The 20,804-nt window shown below is 38.9% G+C and overlaps 1 protein-coding gene across 9 annotated transcripts in view; it reads right to left on the reverse strand.

Moving 5' to 3' along the window:
* EYA4 (EYA transcriptional coactivator and phosphatase 4) overlaps positions 1 to 20,804 on the reverse strand; it is a 156,593-nt gene that overhangs the window by 19,045 nt on the left and 116,744 nt on the right. For 4 of the 9 annotated variants that reach the window (XM_064447254.1, XM_064447253.1, XM_064447247.1 and 1 more), the window contains 7 exons: positions 18,671 to 18,737; positions 16,600 to 16,742; positions 16,319 to 16,462; positions 15,215 to 15,294; positions 14,651 to 14,831; positions 7,588 to 7,724; positions 5,898 to 5,981 (listed from right to left, as the gene is read on the reverse strand). In XM_064447254.1, the coding sequence (XP_064303324.1) occupies positions 5,898 to 5,981; positions 7,588 to 7,724; positions 14,651 to 14,831; positions 15,215 to 15,294; positions 16,319 to 16,462; positions 16,600 to 16,742; positions 18,671 to 18,737 (836 nt within the window). The remainder of the gene's footprint in view (positions 1 to 5,897; positions 5,982 to 7,587; positions 7,725 to 14,650; positions 14,832 to 15,214; positions 15,295 to 16,318; positions 16,463 to 16,599; positions 16,743 to 18,670; positions 18,738 to 20,804) is intronic. The other 5 variants (XM_064447256.1, XM_064447255.1, XM_064447249.1 and 2 more) reach the window with 2 other exon arrangements.

Genomic DNA, 20,804 nt, shown 5'->3' on the forward strand with positions numbered 1-20,804 from the left:
GAATAAAAGGCAGACTGAACTTCTGCCAAAATGGTATTTTGTGCTATTCTGCACAAGCATACACAGAAGAGGAAACAACAATAATAAAAACAAAAATCTGGAAGTTTCCCCCAGATAATTTGCAGAATAAAGAAGTACAACTCTTTGGCCCTCAGGGGCATGATTTAGCCAGATATCATTAGCGTGCAGAAGAGTCAAGACCAGCTACGGTACTTCTGTATACCAAAATACAAATTACTTTAGTTACGTTAGTATGAAGGCACTAAACTGGAGCCAGACTGTCTGTCTGTGGACTTCTGTACTAGACTGGTCCATCCACTGGAATGCCTCCTAGGAGACTAGGTAAAAATATTCTGGGAGGACCAATACTTAAATGTTTTGACCAAGAGGAAAGTGACTGGAATAAAGCCCCAAAAGCTCAGTGTCCATTAGTGGAAGAAAACTATTCAATATTGTCTTAGAAGGTCAGGTTTCAGCACAAGATGTTCAAAATAATTTAATTTCATGGATAAATAATACACACACAAAAAACCTTTTCTTAAAAAATCTCAGAAAACAGATATATAGATTGTCAGGTGGACTCATTGTGATTAGAATTTATATGCATAAAGCCTTAAAAATAAGTGAGAAAACAAGCAAAATACATGAATAATATTGTAAGAATAGATGTTCAACATGTGTCTGTCCTGAACAGACTTACAACAAAATTGACCTCTAGAAAAAGTGGAAATGGTTATACTTAAATACCAATATTTTAAGCTTAAAGACACTTTCCTACATTATGTAGGAATTTCAGATTTAAGTTCAGCCCTCACTCTCTCACAGGCAACACTTGCTCCCAGGAGAGCTTCATGTGGGTTGTAATGGAGGAAGAGATTACATCTCTTCTTAATAACCATATCTGGTGGCTGATGAAGGAAAACACACATACTCCATAGCGAGTTTCTGTTCCATGCTCTCTAGAAGGCGGTAGGAAAATGGACTCAGAGGTCTCAGACAACGAGAGAGTGAATGGAGAGGACAACTGGAGATCATGAGAGATACTCTATTAATACAGGCAGACAAAAGCATTTTTATGAGTGAATTTGGGAATGTCATCATGGGTGCTAATGGTGACAAAGTTTTTCTGCTTAATGACTGTACAAGCAGAAACTGAGCAATAAAAAGCTTCTGAGGCCTTTCCAGAGAACTGTGCAAGGTTAATGAGGCCTCCCCAGCAACCTTCTGTCACTGGTAATGCTATCAAAAATGTATAAATGTGATCATCGAGTGCGGATTTGTTCTGATTTTTGCACTTGGAAATCACGTTCTCCCCCATCTAAGGTCACAAGGGACTTTCACTCTTTTTTAACCAGTTGCACCTTGAGTCACAGCATTTATCTGGGCATCCTTGCCCTCTGGATTGACCTGGAGAAATTAATGAAATCTAAATGCTTGGAGGTAGACAAAACTCCAGCTTAATCAGCCTTAAATCAGCAAGAATAACTGGAATGTAATGGAACAAAGAATACACACTGTTCACAGGGAGTAAGAATGTACCTCATAAACTTTAACAGATGATGACATGTCCTAACACATGTCCTGTCACATCAACAAATCCTCACTTAAGAGCTCAGCATTGTAGAAAACTGTATCTGCCAACTGGTGCTCAGCTGCAAAAACCATCACCAGCCACACAAGTCTCGATATAAGAGCTCAAATGCCAATGTTCATAATTTGCTCCTGCAGTAAATAATTAAAAATAGAAATGTACTAGTTTTATGAAGTACAAAGCAGATGAGCAAACAAGCTGAACAGTGAGAGGTACTCTTACTGCTGGGAAGCAGCATGGTTTCCCTGAAACCTAACAAAGGTGTAGTGTAGGGTTTATTCTCCTTTTTATGTTAGCTCTGACCAGTCCAATAAAGTTACCACTATACCAAAAGTCAGACAGAAACACCCACAGGTAAAAAACAGCAAGCCATAGATTATTCCTCTGGAAAAGTTTTATAGTTTAAATATCAAAGTGATGCATTGACTGGCCAAATCTCTCCCACTTCAGTGGAGTTTACAGCTGTAATCTACTGGTGCCTAGATAAGATGCAGCAATGTGCCCTGTGTTTCAAATTAGATGCTTACAGCTGCATCCAGTAAGCTAAATCTTTCACCTCATCACTAGTTTTGTTTTTAACATCTTTATTATAACAGCCCTATAAAATTCTGAAATGAAATAAATACCACACCATGCAAAGTGCTGGACAAGTGCGCACTGAGCAGCGTTTCCATTCTGAACTTCAGAAATCCTCAGGCATAAGTCAGAAATCTGATGTTCTCTTGACAAATACATTACCTGAAACTTGACTACTGGATCCAGGCCTTCCCACATAACTTCTGCCAATAAATGCGCCCATTTCCTATCTCTCCTCGAGGATGCTTGGTTCTCCTTTCCCTTTTCTCTTCTACTTCAACTGCTTTTTAAACTGTAGAAATCTTTTGAAAGAGACACTGTTTGTCTCCTGGTACCACCGTGGCTCTCAAGTGCTCCTGCACACATACATTGGTCCCTCCACCTGGCCATCACGGTGTGATGGCCACCTCCACATGCGACACCTCCCCTCGCTGCACTTCCTGCACAGCCTGAACTGCAGCACAGCACTGAGATTAAAAGACTCGTTTCTTAACATTGTGTTTTCGCACAGTTACTGCAAGAAATAGGGTAAAGGTCTAGCGGAAAAGGGGGATGAAAGTTTGCAAGTCAAGGAGTAGATGGGAAAGAACTGAAGGTGAATGTCCTTGCCTGTCTGTATATTCACACTAGCTCTAAACCCAATATCACACGCCTTGAAAGTATGAAGTCAGCACACTTGCTATGAAATGCCTTCCCTTAAAGCAATGGTCACACTGAAGACTCACTAACCTCATTTAGCATATTTAAATATGGGGGAAGGGGAAAACTCTGCTTTTCCTGTGAATTTTTGTTTGCTGTTTTGTTTTGGGAGTAACCACTATAATGTTATACAAAATGGGCTGAAAAATACATATGGAAAAACAGTGCATATACACAGCTGAGTGCTTGCGTAACATTACATGCCTTTATTTTTTTAAATCAGATAGCAAATCACCACAATAAATAGTTTAGTATCACCATTATTTTACACTACCTTGAAATTTTTTTTCATTGTGAAGTAACAACATTATACCACCTTTCCAGGATTAACAGCTCTCTCAACACTTTTGAAAGACTTATGCGCTCACAAGACTTCCACTGATAACCTCACAATTCATGGACTATTTACTCTCATAGCAACCTATTTTCCTACAATCCAGACTTCAGTCCAGATTAAGACCTTGTTCACAGATGGAAATCATATGCAGAAAAGATAAGGGCCACATCTGCTAAACAGGTCATGTACCGGAGACCGACTGAGGTCCAGCTGTGCTATCCTTCCCTTCTCCCATGTCTAACGCCTTAGGCACTTAGGCTCAGACACACCCCATCTTAAGTTCAGGCAAGACTTCAGTGACGTGCAAGAGATAAAGCCTACTCATGATAAACTCTCCCTGTATTCCCTTTCCTACTGCTCTAGCCTCCTTGCAGTCAAAAGTATATATATTTGAGTTTCATTGGCAATTATTCATTACCTTTCCAACGAGTTCTCTATAAATATGGCAAAGGTAGTCACTGCAGGAAGGAAAAAGTCTACTACTTTTATTTTACAGTCTCTGTAAAGGAACACATTTCCCTACTTGAATGGATGCCACCTCTCAGTACAAAAGAAAAAGGATTTCACTTAAGAATTCCTCTCCTTTTGCTTCATGGTTGTTCATGACATCTGTTTACTGATGCTGATCTCAGCAGTATAGCTACATTAATTTCACTTGCCCTTGAGATATTCTTAGTTTATACAAGACAACTTTATCTGCTGTTAGTACCACTGGCTTTTAATACGCCATTACTGTTTCTAAAGACTCTGTACGGAAAGTTGATTACAGCAGCAGATGTGCTCTTAAAGAACAGTGGCATTGGGATTTTTTCAAGTATCCCTACTCATAACAGTGAGAAACAAAGACGAATTACATTTCTGTTGCTGTCTCTAAGACAGTTTTCAAAGATATTCACAGATGTTCGTGACTACAAATTGTGCTCTGATTTTTAAAACTTTGTATTAAAGTTGACTTAGACTTTGCTCATATATTATGTGAGCTGGTGCATGAGATAAAAACATCCTAAGGGCACAATCAAAAAAGGATGAAAGGAATGACTACATCACCGAGGCGATTCAACAAGTTCTGTGGCAGTCTATGGGCCACACTCAAAAGTGATATAAATGCTCATGTTCAGCTACGTTTCTCTCTTGTTTCGACAACTACATCAGAAATGGTTCTGACAGTCTCTGCTGTTACAGTGTTTGAAAAACAGCAGGAGTTTTTGACAAGAGTACAGAAATGTCCACTGATTTGGCACTGTGGAGCTGCAAAACAAGCAAGGCTGTTTTTTAAGAGACATGAATAACTACCCTTATCTTAGCATTCCAAAAAATCAGATTTTTGTCTGGGCCTGTGAGTTTTCCTATTAGCTTTCTCTTTTAATAACCACAAACAGCTGTCTCAAAACACTGGCCCATCTGTGGTTATAATTCACAGATCTGGTCTTGGACATTTCTAACCCCCTGGCTGGGGAGGCATGTGTGGAGAGCATTTCTCTAACGTACAGTTCCTCACATCCTTTTCTTGAGGATCTGATTTTGGCCAGAATAAAGAGGCAGGAAACGTAAACTAAACAAGCCCTTTGTCTGACACAGTATGTACACGGTTATGTTCTTAAAAAGAAATACCTTTGTAATTACATTACATACATCTTTATATGTGTATTATGTTTTCTATTCTATTCTATTCTATTCTATTCTATTCTATTCTATTCTATTCTATTCTATTCTATTCTATTCTGTTATATGTATATAATTCTCTCTATAAAATTATATATAAGCATACATACAATATTAGTCACACTTGAATGGCACAACACCTAGAAAACCTACAACCACGTATCTACATACCAATATACTCCCTGTCCATTTTCTTCCCTTCCATACATTTGCCCTCATTTTTTGTTTAATCCAGGCCTTTAGCTCTACCCCTCCCAGCAGTCTGCTCTTGCTTCTATGCGCTGATCTTCCCACCAGTCCCTTCTACCGTTACCCAAGCAGCATTCCCTGGGCTCCCACCACCAGCCCAGCGGGGCTCGCTGCTGTCGCAGCAGGGGAGCTCTTGCTCCTGCAGGATGCAACTGCCTCCCTCGCTCTTCCTCCTGCTCTCCTGCTCACTGCTCTGTGACCTGAACTGCTTTTGGATCTCACCGGAGGGGAGAGGACAACTGTCTGCTTGGGGAAGGGATTCACTCCCCAGCATTACTCACCCCAGAGCCAGCCAAGGGAACCAAAGATTCAGCAGAAAAGATAGCGAGTCAAAGAATAACATCTGCAGCTGGCATTGAAGCAGGTCTGTCTCCTACTTGCTCATTCTGATTCATCAATTTCCCCATAAATTCACCCATCGCTCCAGTTTATTTCTTATTTCTTCCTCTACGCATCCACATAGTCAGTTGTTTCCATTTACCTATATTATCTCCCTGCAACATCTCTTCCAGCGTACCTCAGGAACTCGTCCTTGTTCCTCTATGAACTCTCCCCTCATCTGCAGCATCTGCTTCAGCCCTGCCTCATATATTGTGTTTAGGGTCTGTGTCTCATTTCTCTCCTTGACTTTTTCACTGTAACCCTCTGAAAATGGGGTTTACTGTATGCTTTCCCTTTACCTTCACCCAAGCCATGATGAAAGTGGAAGGTGAAAAACACATATGTGTGCAGGCCAGATCGCTGCTATACAGTGAATCAATGCAGAATTCATGCCTCACATACCTTGCCATACTTCTGTGCATAGGATCCTGTGAGCAGCGAATGAAAAACTATGATTGTTTCATCCAAGTCCCAAACAAATACACGCTGAAAAAAGAAGTGGGGACAGCATTATTAAAAAAATAACATCAAAGTCCCACCACCATCCCACTGGGGGGCTAAGAGTCAGCTCAGTCCTAAAGTTGGACTAACCACTAAACCAAGCAGGTTTTCTCTGAAAATCAGCAAGAACAGTGTATCATGCGTGGTAAGAAGTCAGGAGAGTAACTTTTGAACTCTTCAGCCATTTCTTACCTGTCCCCTAAAAAGCTTTTCAAAACGGCTGCATAACACAGATTTCAAAAACACGATGGGTGTCAAACATAATTGTTGACTTAAGGATAAACAGTATTCTCAGACACTTCTCTGCAAGTCTTAGTGATTCAAGATTCTTCTTTATTTCCCCTGCATAGCTAAAATTAAAGTCTTGGGTAAAAGTGCTATATGCCACATATAATGTCATACAGAATTTAAAAAGTATTGTAGGAGAAAATGGATTATTCTAACTCAAAAAAAAAAAAAAAAGGAAAGAAACTCCTTATATTGATAAGGGGTCTATTTTCACTGGTAAACTATAAAAGAAATGGGAAAACTGAAACGTAAAAAATTTAAAAAATTATCTTTTCACTGAAAAGGTTAAATCCTTTGAAAAGCAAAAAATGTGTTAACAGTTTCTGTATAAATGCAATGGCATTTAGATTTGATGCCTAGAGCTGCAGCCCACCCTGCCACCCCAGGAGCGGCTGTGTGGCCGGCCAAGGCCCAGCAACAGTCTTGTCTCGTGCTGCACCCGGAGCTGGTCCGTGAAGGCACAGCAGCGGGGCTGCCCAGGGCTGCTCGCTCCCGCTGCCGGTCTGGTGGCAGCAGGGGACACACCACACCGGTGGGCAGCACTGTTCCCCTTATGCCAGAGCTGGAGTGTTTCACACACAGAGAGGCTACCAGTTGCCTCCTCTTCCTCCTCCTTCTCCTCTTCTTCCTCCTCCTCCTGTCACTGCAAGGCAGTGCACTGCTAACACAGGAGTAGTAACACTATAATTACTCCATTGCCAAGAGGTTACTTATATTTTAAATCATCACCCCATATATTAGGCAGATATATTTCTTCACTAAGGCACTGATCTTGCACATACTTAAGTACAGCCATAACTTCGCTGACGTAAGCTGCCTCACTGAAATCCACTGACATTACAAGCACAAGGACAAAAACCTGTGCACAAGTATTTGAAAGGCTATGGCCAGATGATCCTGCCTATTTATGCTGCATTCATCCATAAATGTATTAAGCTGATCAATATATTTGAGATTTCCTATTCAAAAAATTAGAAGAAAATGCAACTGGTTTGAACACAGAAGTCTCACAGTCTTGTGGTTCTACTCCATGAGAAACTGAAAGACACACAGTCTCAGAGCTAAAAAGTGCAAGGCTGAACCACATTTACTTTTCTGCCTAACTTTTTCATACAGAACAGCAATGTCTCATTGTACATGTATGTTAAAAGAGCAACTAATATCTGTTATATTCAGTCAGTGCGACTGAGTCCATGGCATTTTCTAAAATGCTTTAAGCTATTTCCACAGCTGTAGTTTTCAGAATTTACTTTTCATCAGAAGAAACCTCCACGTTACCACTCATCAATTACCGCAGGCATACCTCCAAGTCACTGTCCGGAGGGGGTGATGGATTATTCTTCCGCCCTCTACCCCGAGACTTTGACCCAGAACTCCTACATGTTCTCTCATCAAGATCTTTGATTGGCGTGGAGGGGCTCTGCACTGTGTCAAACTCCCCTGTAAAGTCAACCATTAATGGCAAAATTAGTGCTTGGATTTTTAAATAATGAACTTTTTTTCCTCAAAGCTAGACATGTCTGTATGAAAACTCAACCACAAGATGCACCTAAAAAAGTTGTTTTAAAATGAGTGATAATGTGGTTTGCCTTACGTAGATGGAATCTGCAGATGCCACATACACTTTTGACTTTACCAAGGAAACATTATAAAGCTTAGCAGAATAAGAGAAAGATTAAAATGACACTTACGCACGCGCAGATACAAATACATGCCCATGCAAAATATTGATATATCCAAGGAATATGTATTTTAAATTCACACTAATGAATTCTCAAATCATGAAGTGCCTTTTAGTTAAAGTAGTTGATTTCCCATGTTTGGAGTTCAGCTAGATTTCCACGTCCTGTGTTACTTTTACCAGAACACCCTTTTGCACTCGTCCACGGACCAGAACAGCCAGTCAGCTTCCTGCTTCATCTCCTCTTTCCATGTCACCAGCTCTTTAGTAGGGTTCACTTTTTTTTCACCTTACCTCTGCCCATAAATCGGCAGAGGAAAGTCATAATATTAAATGCAATATTCCAGTTACTAACAGAAAGAGGGTGAACTTGTACTTCTTGTATTCTGATCATTTTTCTCTAAGTGTCAGCTGTTGTCTGCTGTCAGAGAGAAGATGTGCTGGAAGGACCTTTGATCTAGCATGGCTTAACTGCCTGCTCAGGCCTATCCCTGACTTACCCATTTAATCTATTTTGCCTCTGCTGGTAACAAAGGGCTTTAGAGGTGGTAACAAACCAGTAGTTATGTAAGACAGACAGACTGAAGAAGGCACCTCCAGGAAGGATGGCACGGAACCTCCCTTTACAAAGTACTTTTATGCCACAGCTCAGTAGGTGGAAAATATCCTTTTCTTCATAACACAGTACCTTTAGTGCCCCTTTAAAACTGCTAGCAATACAGGCAGTTTGGCTAGGTTCCTGACATATGACATAAATGACATAAATCCTCCTTCATCATCTATTAACAATTTGATTTTTCTCCATTAAAGAAGGAAAGGGTACAGCTTTGATCTGACATCTACTACAGAGTTTGATTCAAGGGAGTCCTTGTGCTGCATAGAATTGTGTGGTTTTGGGCCACTTTGGTAATATTTGTTAGAAGTGCTCATGACGGCACACCTGCAGAATAAATTCTTGGTACAAACATTTCCCAAGAATCATCTATGATGCACCTGATTTTCACCTGGAATCTGAACATTTTTCATTTTTACTAAAGAGCACTACTACGTAGCCAGCAGAGCAAGGAGAGTGATTTTTCTGCTCTGTTCTGAACTTGCAAGACCACGTCTGGAAAAATGTCTAGTTTTGGGTCCCCAAGCAGAAGGGAAATATTGACAAACCGGAGTTAGTCCAGGTGCGGGCCACCAAGACAGTTAAGGGGCTGAGCACGTAGGAGGAAAGGCTGAGTGACTCTTCACAGAGGTATGCAGAGAAAGGACAAGACACAACAGATGGAAATCACAGCAAGGGATATTCCTGTTAGATGCAAGGAAAAAATCCTTCACTGTGAGAGTGGTCAGGCCCTGGGACAGGTCCGCAGAGAGGCTGTGCATTCTCCATCTTTGGAGATGTTCAGAACTCCACTGGACACAGCCCTGAGCAACATGATAAAAGCTGGCTCATCCACGAGCAGGTTGGACCAAAAGACCCACAGAGGTCCCTTCCAGTGTGAATGACTGAATGTTTCTGTGATCTTCCCTGAGTCATCCACCTCATTCTCCCTCCACAATAAAAAAACCACCAGTTCTGGCCTAGCAGGCTCCAAGAAGGAAAAATAGACTGCAGTCTCAGTTAAAAGTCTGTGCATAATGTAACACAATAGTTAAATTCTTAATCTCATCCATCATTTATTTATACCTTACATTGAACCACACATGGAAGATTATTAAAATAAATACACTGGGAGATATATTTATATATCTTGACTGAAAAAATACTGTTGTATTTCTTGGAAGAAAAAAATTTAAGCCCATAATGTCACATTCCTGAACGGGAGCTCTAGACACTGTGAAGAAAGAATTTAAGATTCAAGGAAAGGGGAGAACAAGAAGAAAGTTAGTGTATTTGTTAGGACATTTACCTGGAGAAGGACATATGTAGGTTCCACTGCCTTCTCTGGGGTACACTTGTTTATTTGACTGTATGATTGATATATATGAAGTATAAAGACATTTTCATAGCCCAGAATCTGTATCCCCAAGTGGAAAGTAATGAATCCTCCATGAAACAGGAAGAAATCAAATCTGTCACTCCTGCTTCCTGGAAAAGTCTCAAATTATTCTGCTATTGCCTGGAAGAAGACGCTACTACTTTTTTCTCGAACTCACCTACTTCAAGTGTTACAAAACCAATGTGGTTCTCTGCTTAGGCAGAACAGATCCAAACTTTCAGGCAGCAGCTCAGAAGAGATTTTCAAAACTGCCACTTGAGAATGTATTCTAGATACCATTTTAAATAGGTCTGCCCTGATTTGGATAAGGACCATATACATTCTGTAGTAGTTTCTCTTTCAGCTAAAACTCTTACTTGCCAAGAAATTACGGGAAAATTAAGCAGCAATAATAATAACTAATGAATAATGTTCCCATGGTGTTTTCACTTGTCCCTACAGAACGGAGAGGGAGTTCTTGTTGACTAATCATTTCTATTCCCAGCACAGTGTTGATGTCAGTTAGGACACTGCAGGCAGCGGAGCAATCAATAAGGTCACATTATCTTAGTTCTTTTCCCATAAGAAGAGGAAAATATACTTTGGTAAATGTACAAATGCACAGAAAGATGTTTCATAACCAGAATCCTCATGCAGGAAAAAGCTACACTGGCTTCAAAAGAAGTTCTGAGTGTGCAAGAGTGCTGTACGAAAATATAATTTCACAGATTTTTCTGAAAGAGTGGAAAAAATGTCCCAAAACAAAACCCCAGAAATGAAAAGGCAAAAATTAAGTAAGTGAAGATGAGTGTTTACATTCTTACCACAAAAGTCTTCTTATTTATAACATTTCTACATTTTAGAACAAAATCAAGATTCATTTCTACAGTAATATATTAAAACATCTGTTCTCAATGACTGTGTTTACTCTAATCTACCAAAAATAAAATACAAAAAAAGCCCTGTTCTAAATCTTCTCTGAAAGTATCCAACAACTGAAGTAAATAACTTCAATTTTCATTCAGCATTAGCCGTTACCAGTTGACCCAGGCTTCTGCTTGGGTCAATGCTGTACATGATTGCATAATTATCCATTAATCAGTACTGTAACTAATCACCGTACCTTGGAAGTTCTAGATATTTAAAGCCAACTTTATTTCATTACACTAATCTCTAAATCAGAATGAGCAGCTGTCTCTTACTTGAACGCAAGGTATGCATCTATTTTAGAACTGCAGAAGTCAGTAGTGCACGTTTTTTTGAACAACTGTAGGCTTAATTGCTTGATTTGCTTTTTACCAACAGCAGGCTACAGGAGCGACTGCATTTTCTTATCCTCCATTTGCTTTAGAAATGAGTTCAATGCTGATAAAAGGAAAACTTATTAAAAATTCAGCCAAGTAACATAAAAGAATGTGAGAAATTCTAGTACCAAAGAGTACTGAAAACATTACCCTCATAAAGAGTTCCTACTGCAGTTCATATTAGACAGAGATTTTTATTGCAATGTTTGAGATTTTTTGGCTTTTCCAATATTCAACACATGCCTAATAAATACACTGCATAGCCTCCTCCCACTGGAACTATGAGCAGCATCAGAGATCCAGTAAAGCAAGAGGAAAATGTTAAAACCAGAACATGTAACGACAACTTATCACAGATGTTCATACACATACTCATACACTGGTTCATGTCTAGCACGAAGCCTTCCATGCTGTGGAGACCTTGCAGCAGCTCCAGTTAGAGGACAAGGAGTTGCACCACCATGACAAATGGAGGTAGTCTTTCATATCAAGAACATTGTTCCCCATTGTTCCCCAGTTTGATGTGAACATCCCTTCCTCCCTGTTAAAACACAGTTGTACCGCTTAAGCAGGAGAAAAGAGGTGTGGGCACAGTCTGCATATAGACCTAATGCCATTTCCTGGAGAAGCTGCAAAGGGTGACTTCATCGTGGGTACCAAATTAAGAGACCAAACTCTGCTGCATCCCAGTAACTGAACTGGAGCAAATATCCTATGAGTGACTCACCTCGCCAAACTCTGGACATAGGAAAGTGAGGTGCCTAAAGGTGAAGCTTTTACCCAGGCCTATTTCCTCTGCTAGAATTTTATCTGCCCTAGATTAGATGTACTCATGTACTCATCAAATATACTCGAATGTACTCATCTCCTGAGACCTCATCTCAGGATTAATCTGAAATATCCCAATTTGAGACGAAGTGCCCTTGAAGATACCTATTTGTCTCACAGATACTCTGCAGTAACGAGTGCATTTTGAAAAATCTTCGTATAGCGAAGGGACAATACAAGCTCAGAAGAAAGTCCATGGGAAGGTTAAGGAGCTGAGCCTTACACAGATGTGGGATGGATGAACTTCTGAGCCCTGCCATACTCTCCTTATGGATTGACTTTTGTTACATATTCTTATCAGACAGAGTAGACAGAAGACGGCTTCAACATTACAAGTCTTTTTTATTTTTTTCCTGGCTTGTAATGTGTTACTGCTTGTTATGAGTAGCAGAAAGAGTATTTTCAATTTTCATCTCATTTTCTTTACTCAGTCAATAAATAAAATTGTAACTGATATTTACTCTTGATCTGATGGGGCTTTTTTATGAAAACAAGAAATGCTGCATGTGTGGAGAGTACTAGAGGCTTTGATTAGTTATTTGAATTAATAGCTAGCAGAGATGGCAGAAGAATGAAGTGCCTTGCTGTGTTTAATCTCAGGCTTTAGTTGTAATAAGTCTTAAGGACCGAGCAATAAAGGCCTGTTAGGCAGAAAGTGAACATAGTGAGTGGTGAAGCTCTGCAGTATGATCTACTATATCTGAAGTGATCTCCAAGACACTGCACCTCACTGATGGAAATTTATTTTTACAGTGACAGAGAAGGGCACAGGCATGTCATGTATTCACAAAGTGGGTGTTTCACTCTCAGCGGAGGGTCGCGTGATCAGTGCAGCACTTCACAGAAATAAGGAGCATGTGGGCAGATTTGTAAGTTCAGATGCACAACCCACCTAACAGGAAAACAAGCTCATATGCTTAAACAATTCACAAACAAGAAAAATCCTTACTCTTTCATAGATGTGAAGCCTTCAATATTTTTTCAACCTGTTCAAGCTATGTAAGATTCCTTTTCTTTGCCAATGCTATTCAATACTAAGAGGTTTTGTAATACATAATAAATTTATACACCATTTCTAGGAAAAACAGATACACAAGGGAAAAACAATATGGGAAACTATGTCTGATTTTCTCAAGTAAGTATATGGAGGAATAACAAAGGAGCAAGGAAAAGTACACAGGACATGCAGTTATCAAAACACTTGTAAGTACTCTTCACACTCTGTTAAAAATACTTTACATATGATTTGTGTCTGTTATGGATGTCCTGCAACTTGATTTCAAGTCACTTGATTTCAAGTTACCTCTTAGCTTTTTCTTCCTAAATTTGCATTCTGAGACTACTGATTAACACTTCATTTTCATCCGTGGAAGAGATTGCTCTAAGAGCGCTGAGCCAGGCGGCTAGCAACTGATAACCTCTCCCATGGATGCTACATGCAGCCTTAGTAGGCTACTTAGGTTATTAATGTATGACATAATACTGAGCTAGATCTTTAAGAACTTCCTATACAATAGAAGCAATACAGGAAAGTGAGCATGAAAAAGCAGGCTCTGTTCACCCAGTAAGGATACCACACTCATCTGATTGTGGCTGTGAATTCCTAAAGTAGCCCACCAAGCTCTTCATGGCTCCCCACTATACCATGCATAATTTCAAATACATAAATTTAATTTTTATTTACGTTAGTCCCATTTAGATTAAATGGGGGAAAATAAATTGGTGAGATGTCCAGGAACTTAGAAATCTAGCATGAAAAAAAAGAAGCAAGAAACCCATATTAACATCTGTAATTGCAGAACACATAGAATGGAACAGGCAAATGACTGTGAACTGGGTTATAACGATAATGAGAAAAAATGAAGAGCTGCCATTACCCAGCAGTGCTGCCCTAGGAATGCAACCCTGCAACAAAACATTGTGTTGTAGTGGATGTGCACAAGGGGGCAGAGTAGGGCAGGCACATTGAGGCGCCCGATATCTCCTGAGAACTTTCTTCTTGCAACTTCAACTACTTCAATGCTATTTTTTTTAGAGACTTGTACTGATAACTGATTGCTCTATTCTTAGTTACCTAAATTTGTGAATTAGCAAGCACATCTTGCATGCATTTGAATAAAGCCCATGTACTCTTGCTAGCATGATTTGGGCATAATTAAACGAACGACAGTATCTTGTTTTAAATTCTTTACAGCAATAGTTCAGAACACATAGGTGGATACAGGAATGTTCCACTGTCAGTGATAGGAGAGCTCACTGAATTTTTATTTCAAAATTTACTACAGGTTTGTTACGGTATGGTTGTTTTCAGTAGTAACAGATCCCTACCAGACTGTTGTAACTTTTCTCAGGCTACTCTTTCCACAGACAACCATCTCAGTCTGCAGACAGCTTTATTTGACTAACAAACAAACTAGACAGGTTTCCTAACTAAACAAACAAGCAAAAAAGCTTATTTTGGCTGGTTTGCATGATAAACTTTTCTGAAAGGCATGAGCTTAAAATGTCAATGTTCAAACAAGGTGGATATGGAAATCTTGTCTTTATACGAGTACAGAATAAAATACAAAAAATTGTTTTCACCTGAATGTAGATCTGTACCTGGTTGACTAGTCAGGCCAGGGAGAGAGTCCTGCAACTGGTAGGTTGATGATGATGAAGTGCCATCAGCCGTGTTGTTTGAGGTCATATATGCACCATATGTCGATGCTGAGTAATACTGTGCATATTGATTTTGGCCAAAAGCTGTGTATGATGGATAATCCTAAAACAGCAAATGCAGCAGATTGCTCAAGCAGAGTAACGAGTGATTTTTCCATTAAGTATTTCTAAGTGTGCAATCATATGGCTTTTGCAAGAGTTTTGGGGGTTTAGTTGAGGTTGGTTTTTTTTTTTATTTAAGGATATTTAACATTTTTTACTTTAAGGATATTTACTAAAAGACTACAGGGAGGTTGCTGAAGTATTGAAGAGCCAGAAGATGCAACTAGGCTTCCACTGGGATTTTGATCACTTTCCACAGAAAATAGCATTGAACCACAGTGAGTCTAATTCAACATAAATGATCTAAATAATAATTTAAAAAGCAATCATTTGAGTTATATAAATCCTTTGGTTACTGACGAGCAAAAATATTAATATTCATACCTGTTGTGAACTACTGAAGTTTGTAGAATTTGAAACAGAATTGTTTGCATAAATAGTGGACGATGGTGTGAAACTAGAACCTAAAATTGAAATATACAATTAACTGTGAGTACTTGCTTGTGAATCAAAATAAAATTCTAGATACAATATTCCATGTAGCGATACAGACGAATCAGAAGAACAAACAACTTTTATTTTCTGTTTAAACACTAAAACATTGTAATGAAACTTCAAAAGAAATGAAATGCTACTTCCACGCATACAGGCACACATTCCTCTTCACACCATGCAAGAAAGGTACTGGCCGTAAGTCATTACACCGACTGAGAAAGCATTTTTCAATTTATTGCAGCGTCTCACCTCTCCTCAAATATTGTTTTTCTCATTTGCATTCATTTCTAAATTCTAACACTTTAGTGTATGTTCACTTATGAAACAAAAATCTTTTCAAAGAGGATTTTAATCTTCCAGGTGTTTTTAATTGATCTGCAATGCGGCATGTCCTTGTTTTCAACATATCAGATGATTCATATCGTGTAATATTTTAAAGATTAGCCGTTGCGTAAGAAGCTTAAAAATTATCCAAATAAAAACAGGTTATCAATGATCAAAGGGTAATACGTGAATTAATAATTGAAAAACAAATGAAAGAATAAATATGAATTAAGAAGAAATTCTAACAAATTATGTTAGACCAAAAAGAAACAAGCAGCAAATGATGTCATACTCAGACACATGGAAACAAGGAAAAGTGACTTGTGTATGCTAACAAATACAACAAATGCTTCCAGTTGTGCCGTGGGATTTCACCTTGTAGAAAATGAAGGTGCAAATAGGGACTGCATTGCAGGAGCAGAACTAAATCAGCAGTTAACCAAAATGAATAGAGATATGCACTGGAAAATAAGTAATGGATATAAGTACTGAGATATAAGTACTGGAAAGAATATTTAGCTTTAAATTTAAAGGTAAAAGTAGCTCTCAGTGACAAGCGTACTTGCCAGAGTTCACAAAAAGGAATGGAAAATACATCACAGATATGAGGGAAGAAGGGTCATCGGCAGCAGTGAGATGGGATGAGCCCTGAGGGTGGTGGCTACTCACCTGGCATCTGATAAGAGTAGGGTGTTTGGCCTGGCTGTGGGGTGGAAAACCCTGGGCTGTAACTGAGGCACCCGCTTTGCAGTGGTGATTGGGTCTGTGAGAGCCCACTTTCCGTCTTGATGCCTGGCAACATTACACCCAAATCTGTATAAGAAATTAATTTTCAACTGATTCTTTAAAATATTTTCTTACAGTTGGGAAAATAAAAAAGAAAGGAAAAAATGTTCACGTCGGCATTGCTCTTACTTCTACGTAAGGCGAAGTAATAAGAGGTCAAATACCGTAAGTGGGTAAGCTGTACGGCTGTCCTGTCTGTGAGTAGGCTGTATAGACCGCTGGTTGCTGCATTCCAGAATACTGGGTTTGTCCGGCATAGGCAGACATTGTTTGAGCTGCTGGTGTAGAAAGAATGTGTGGATAGGGCCTAAATATTAGGAAAAATAGCATTACTGTGGCAACAAATACTTTGTATGTTGATTCAAGCAATAAAGTAAAGAAAAAGGTTTAAAGATGTCCAAAGGCAGTTCCTTTTTCTGCCAACTGTTCCTCTTTTGGGATTTATTCCATCACCCACTGAAATAAGCTGAAAACCACTCTAGCTCACATTCCCCAGGGCACGGTGACTATTTTGTGCTGTCCCATCACTACCATTTAATTCTCAAGCTGCTGTGCCCATCTCTAGGTGGACTGTGCCACCGCTACACAGCTTGATATGGATTTGACCCCTTTGAGCCAAGATCAGCCTCCTTAACTCAGAAAAGCCCTCATGCTTTTTTAATCCGGTGGGGGGAAACTTGGACTAGAAGAATAAAGGAAATACAGAGGTGAACATTAAAGCTACTACATTATGTCCTCTGTGTACGGTTCTGCTTCAACAGACGTCTAGCCTCTGGCTTCAATGGGAGATGGATCGTGCCCACTGAGAGCAGCATGAAATATATTGACGGCAATACTTTGGTAACCAGATGGGCTTTAAACATTTGGAAAATATGGGCTAGGAAAATAGACTGGAAATAAAAATGGTCTTTTATTTATAAATACTGGGGTTTTACAGAGAGATTGAATAAAATCAAGTTTAAAATTTTTGCCCTCCAGAGCTGCAAAAACATAGAGAGAAACATTTGTCTTGGATTGTTTTGTAAGTCAAATAAGACTTTATGGACCAAGAGTTGAATAAACATACCCTGCAGAATTACACTAACTGAAACCTGACCATTAAAAGCCATGACTAAATTTCATATTCTAATTTTTTTCAATTTTTTTCTTTCTAATTAGTTCAGTACAGTTGGCAGCAGTTACTATCAGAAAAGGATTACTCATTAATTTAGATGCCAGTAAATTATTACAGTTGATTAAAAATTCTATTAAACCTTGCAATGTATTTGGCCAAAAGTACCAGATATAGTTTGCCAAAACCTGTTTTAAGTGGAATAAGGTGGACTGTTCTTAGTTCAGGCACCTACTTTCTGTGTCAATACATATTTGCTACCATGATATGAATGCAAATTTGTTAAAGAAACTTGAAAAAGCCCAATCAGCTACGGTCTCAATGTTTTCTCTGTATCAAAGTCACATAGGTAGTTGTATCAAATACACAGAAACAAATAGATGGCATACTGGAATCAACCACCCTTATGCACAAGGATCGCTGGGCAAGCAAACTAACAGCTTGCCAACTGCAGCAGTTTAAAGTAACGTCTTCGGTGCTTTTTCCTAAAGTTCCCGCTCCTGGATTCAAGTGATTGCCCAAGAGTCTGTTTTCCTCAAAAAAAAAAAAAAAAAAAAAAAAAGTGAAAGAAATTTTCTATTCCTAACAACGCCCATCGGCTTAAAAAGCTAATCCAATTTATTTGATTTTTAAATCTTATGATATCGGAGAAGGAGGAGGAAAGGGTGGTTCATGACTGTGGAATGTTTGGAAGTGTTTGGCAATGCTGGCGCTGGGAGGGTCCGTGACACGGTTACCCCTCAGTACAAATCTTGCACATGCGATTGTGATTTCTAAATATAAACTCTCTTCTTCAAAATATGTCTGTATACATTGCCAGCACTGTTAAGATGCTGATGTCTGAGAATGTAATAGTCCGATTTTTATCTTCTGTTGTGTGCAGATATTCAAGGGTATTTCTTGTGCAGCAATACTGTACTGCACAGAGCAGGATCTTACTCTGCAGCCATGTGAGGGAAAAAAAAGTTGGCGAGAGCGCTATAATGGAGTCAGTACTGAGGCTTAAGTGTTTTTCTTTCTCTCTGTTTCTTCTGCTGATGAACACTTGTTTGCAACAAACCACAGAACTGCCTACAGCCAAGGTCAATTCCCTATAAAAGACTAGAAGAGGTGCAGACACTAACTTGGAGGGATATATCTGTGGAGAGTACTGGTGCGCTGATCTTGGGCTGTAGCCACTACTTGTTATTACTGCAAAACAGAAAACAAGAGTACAGCAGTTAGAAACATTATGAGACCAATGCAGCCAAACAGTCTGAACACCAATGCAGCAACATTAGCAGAGAAGTTTATTGAAAGGGACAGCTTATCAACAAAGCAGATGTCACCTGAACTGCGACGTCTTAATACAAAAACCAAAAAAACCCCAAATCATTCACTGTTGTACAGAACTCTCTAATTGGTATGGGTATGCCATGCTTTTTCAGCTTGACTGACATGTTTCTGAATATACTGCAGAGGCAATTTCATATATAATCTGATCCACACACCATAGATCTTTCAAATTTGCAAGCTGTATTAAAATTGGTAGTTAAAAATAATCTTTGATTTCACATATGGTATTGCATGGGATTGAAATAACATACACATACTTTTAAAGTCTCACATTAACAAGTTTAATTTTAATACTGGGTAGGAAAAATATGTTTTATAGGGGTGTGGTTAATTTTATTCAGTTTAGGTGATGGAAGATACGGGATTGACTACTAGAAAACGAATACCGTTCCTTACCAACAGGCCAACTAGAACATAGCCACTAACAACAATAGCTTTATTTCAAAAGTAAGCATAAACAGTCCTGTCCAGTAGCCATCAAAACTGTGTACGTCTGTACTATTCACAGCTGCATTCTTCCAAGAAAGCTAACAGAACAATAGTCATATCCCGTTAAAATTTCATTCAGAAGCGGTGCTCACGCTGGATTAATTCCAAGTGTTTGGAAGTTTCTCTTTCCTTTAGCCATCTGTCTTAGTCAAGACAGATGTATTCCAAATATATGTACCCTAAAGTGTTGAACCAATCCCTTCAGAGCAAATCCATACTGGGCAAACATACAGAGTGTCTTTATTAGGCCATCTGCTGTTCATTCACTTTTCAAAAGATTAAAGTAGTACACAACGAAGTACTGGAATTTCTTTAGTCTAATCAATCATAGTTTTACTTCAAAGTGTACCCTCTTCCTGAGTTGTTCGTAATGGCAGTAGAAATGAACTTTCAGAATTATATAAGTGACAAATAGGTTTAGGTTCCTAACTATTTTATGAAACATGATGTATTTCTACATCCAGGCCTAATTAACGTCTCTGAGATCTATTGCTTTGAACATATGCAGAACTTCATATTTTTAAAGCTAGTTTCAATGCATTTAGAACACATAGGACTTAAAAGGAAAATACAATAGAAGAAAAACAATTAGCTTATTTTTTAAATGTGCACTTGAGTGTGGCTTGAAAATAAAGAAGAATTGGATAATAATTTTTGGAACATGTGCCACCAGATTTCATAAAAGAGTTGCTGATTGAAAAGATATTGAGGGAAGTCTGCTGAATTTAATTTTGTGTGGATATTCTTTTTTTCTTAGAACGCCTTTCCATGGTTAAAGCTCATTCTGCAGAGTGATTCACTAGGCGTGCACACAGCTATTCCCAGAGTTAGATAAACCTATAGCTGTATATATCAACATAATAGGCCCACAGGACTCTAAAGGATGCTCTCCGTTATTTAAAGCTTGAAGAGTAATTAGTCTTCCCTGTTGTATCTCTATGACTCTAAAGACGAGCACAGAGTGACCTTGGTGATTTGCAGGGCAAGGAACTTTTGTGATCCATTATCGGCTTATCGGATCTTTTTTGTCTGTACTGCTCCACTTTTTGTCTGATCATTTGCTGCATGACAGCTCACTTGATTAATTCATTTAGTTAAAGCACATTTACCATTCTACCACACCTGACGTAAACTACAAAAAAATAAATGACTGTTCATTTAAATCACTTGCGCTATCACAACCTAATATTTTTCAGTAAAAACTGTCCTGCCTGCTTTGTTATTTTTTCTGCATATACCTTACTTCATAAATTTAGACAAGAAAATAAAATACTTTTGGAATGTGTCTGGTTTAAAATTTCCCTTTTTTTTTTTTTTTTTGGTGTCAATTTGCCTGACGATGCTATCGGTTGCAGGGAAGAGAGAGAAAAAGAGGTAAGGACAGCCAGAGTAGACTGTGTATCTTTCAAACTACAAGTCTGTTCCTTTCACTCT

This window comes from Phalacrocorax carbo, chromosome 3 (genome assembly GCF_963921805.1).
Source record: "Phalacrocorax carbo chromosome 3, bPhaCar2.1, whole genome shotgun sequence".
NCBI classification, from domain to species: Eukaryota; Metazoa; Chordata; class Aves; order Suliformes; family Phalacrocoracidae; genus Phalacrocorax; species Phalacrocorax carbo.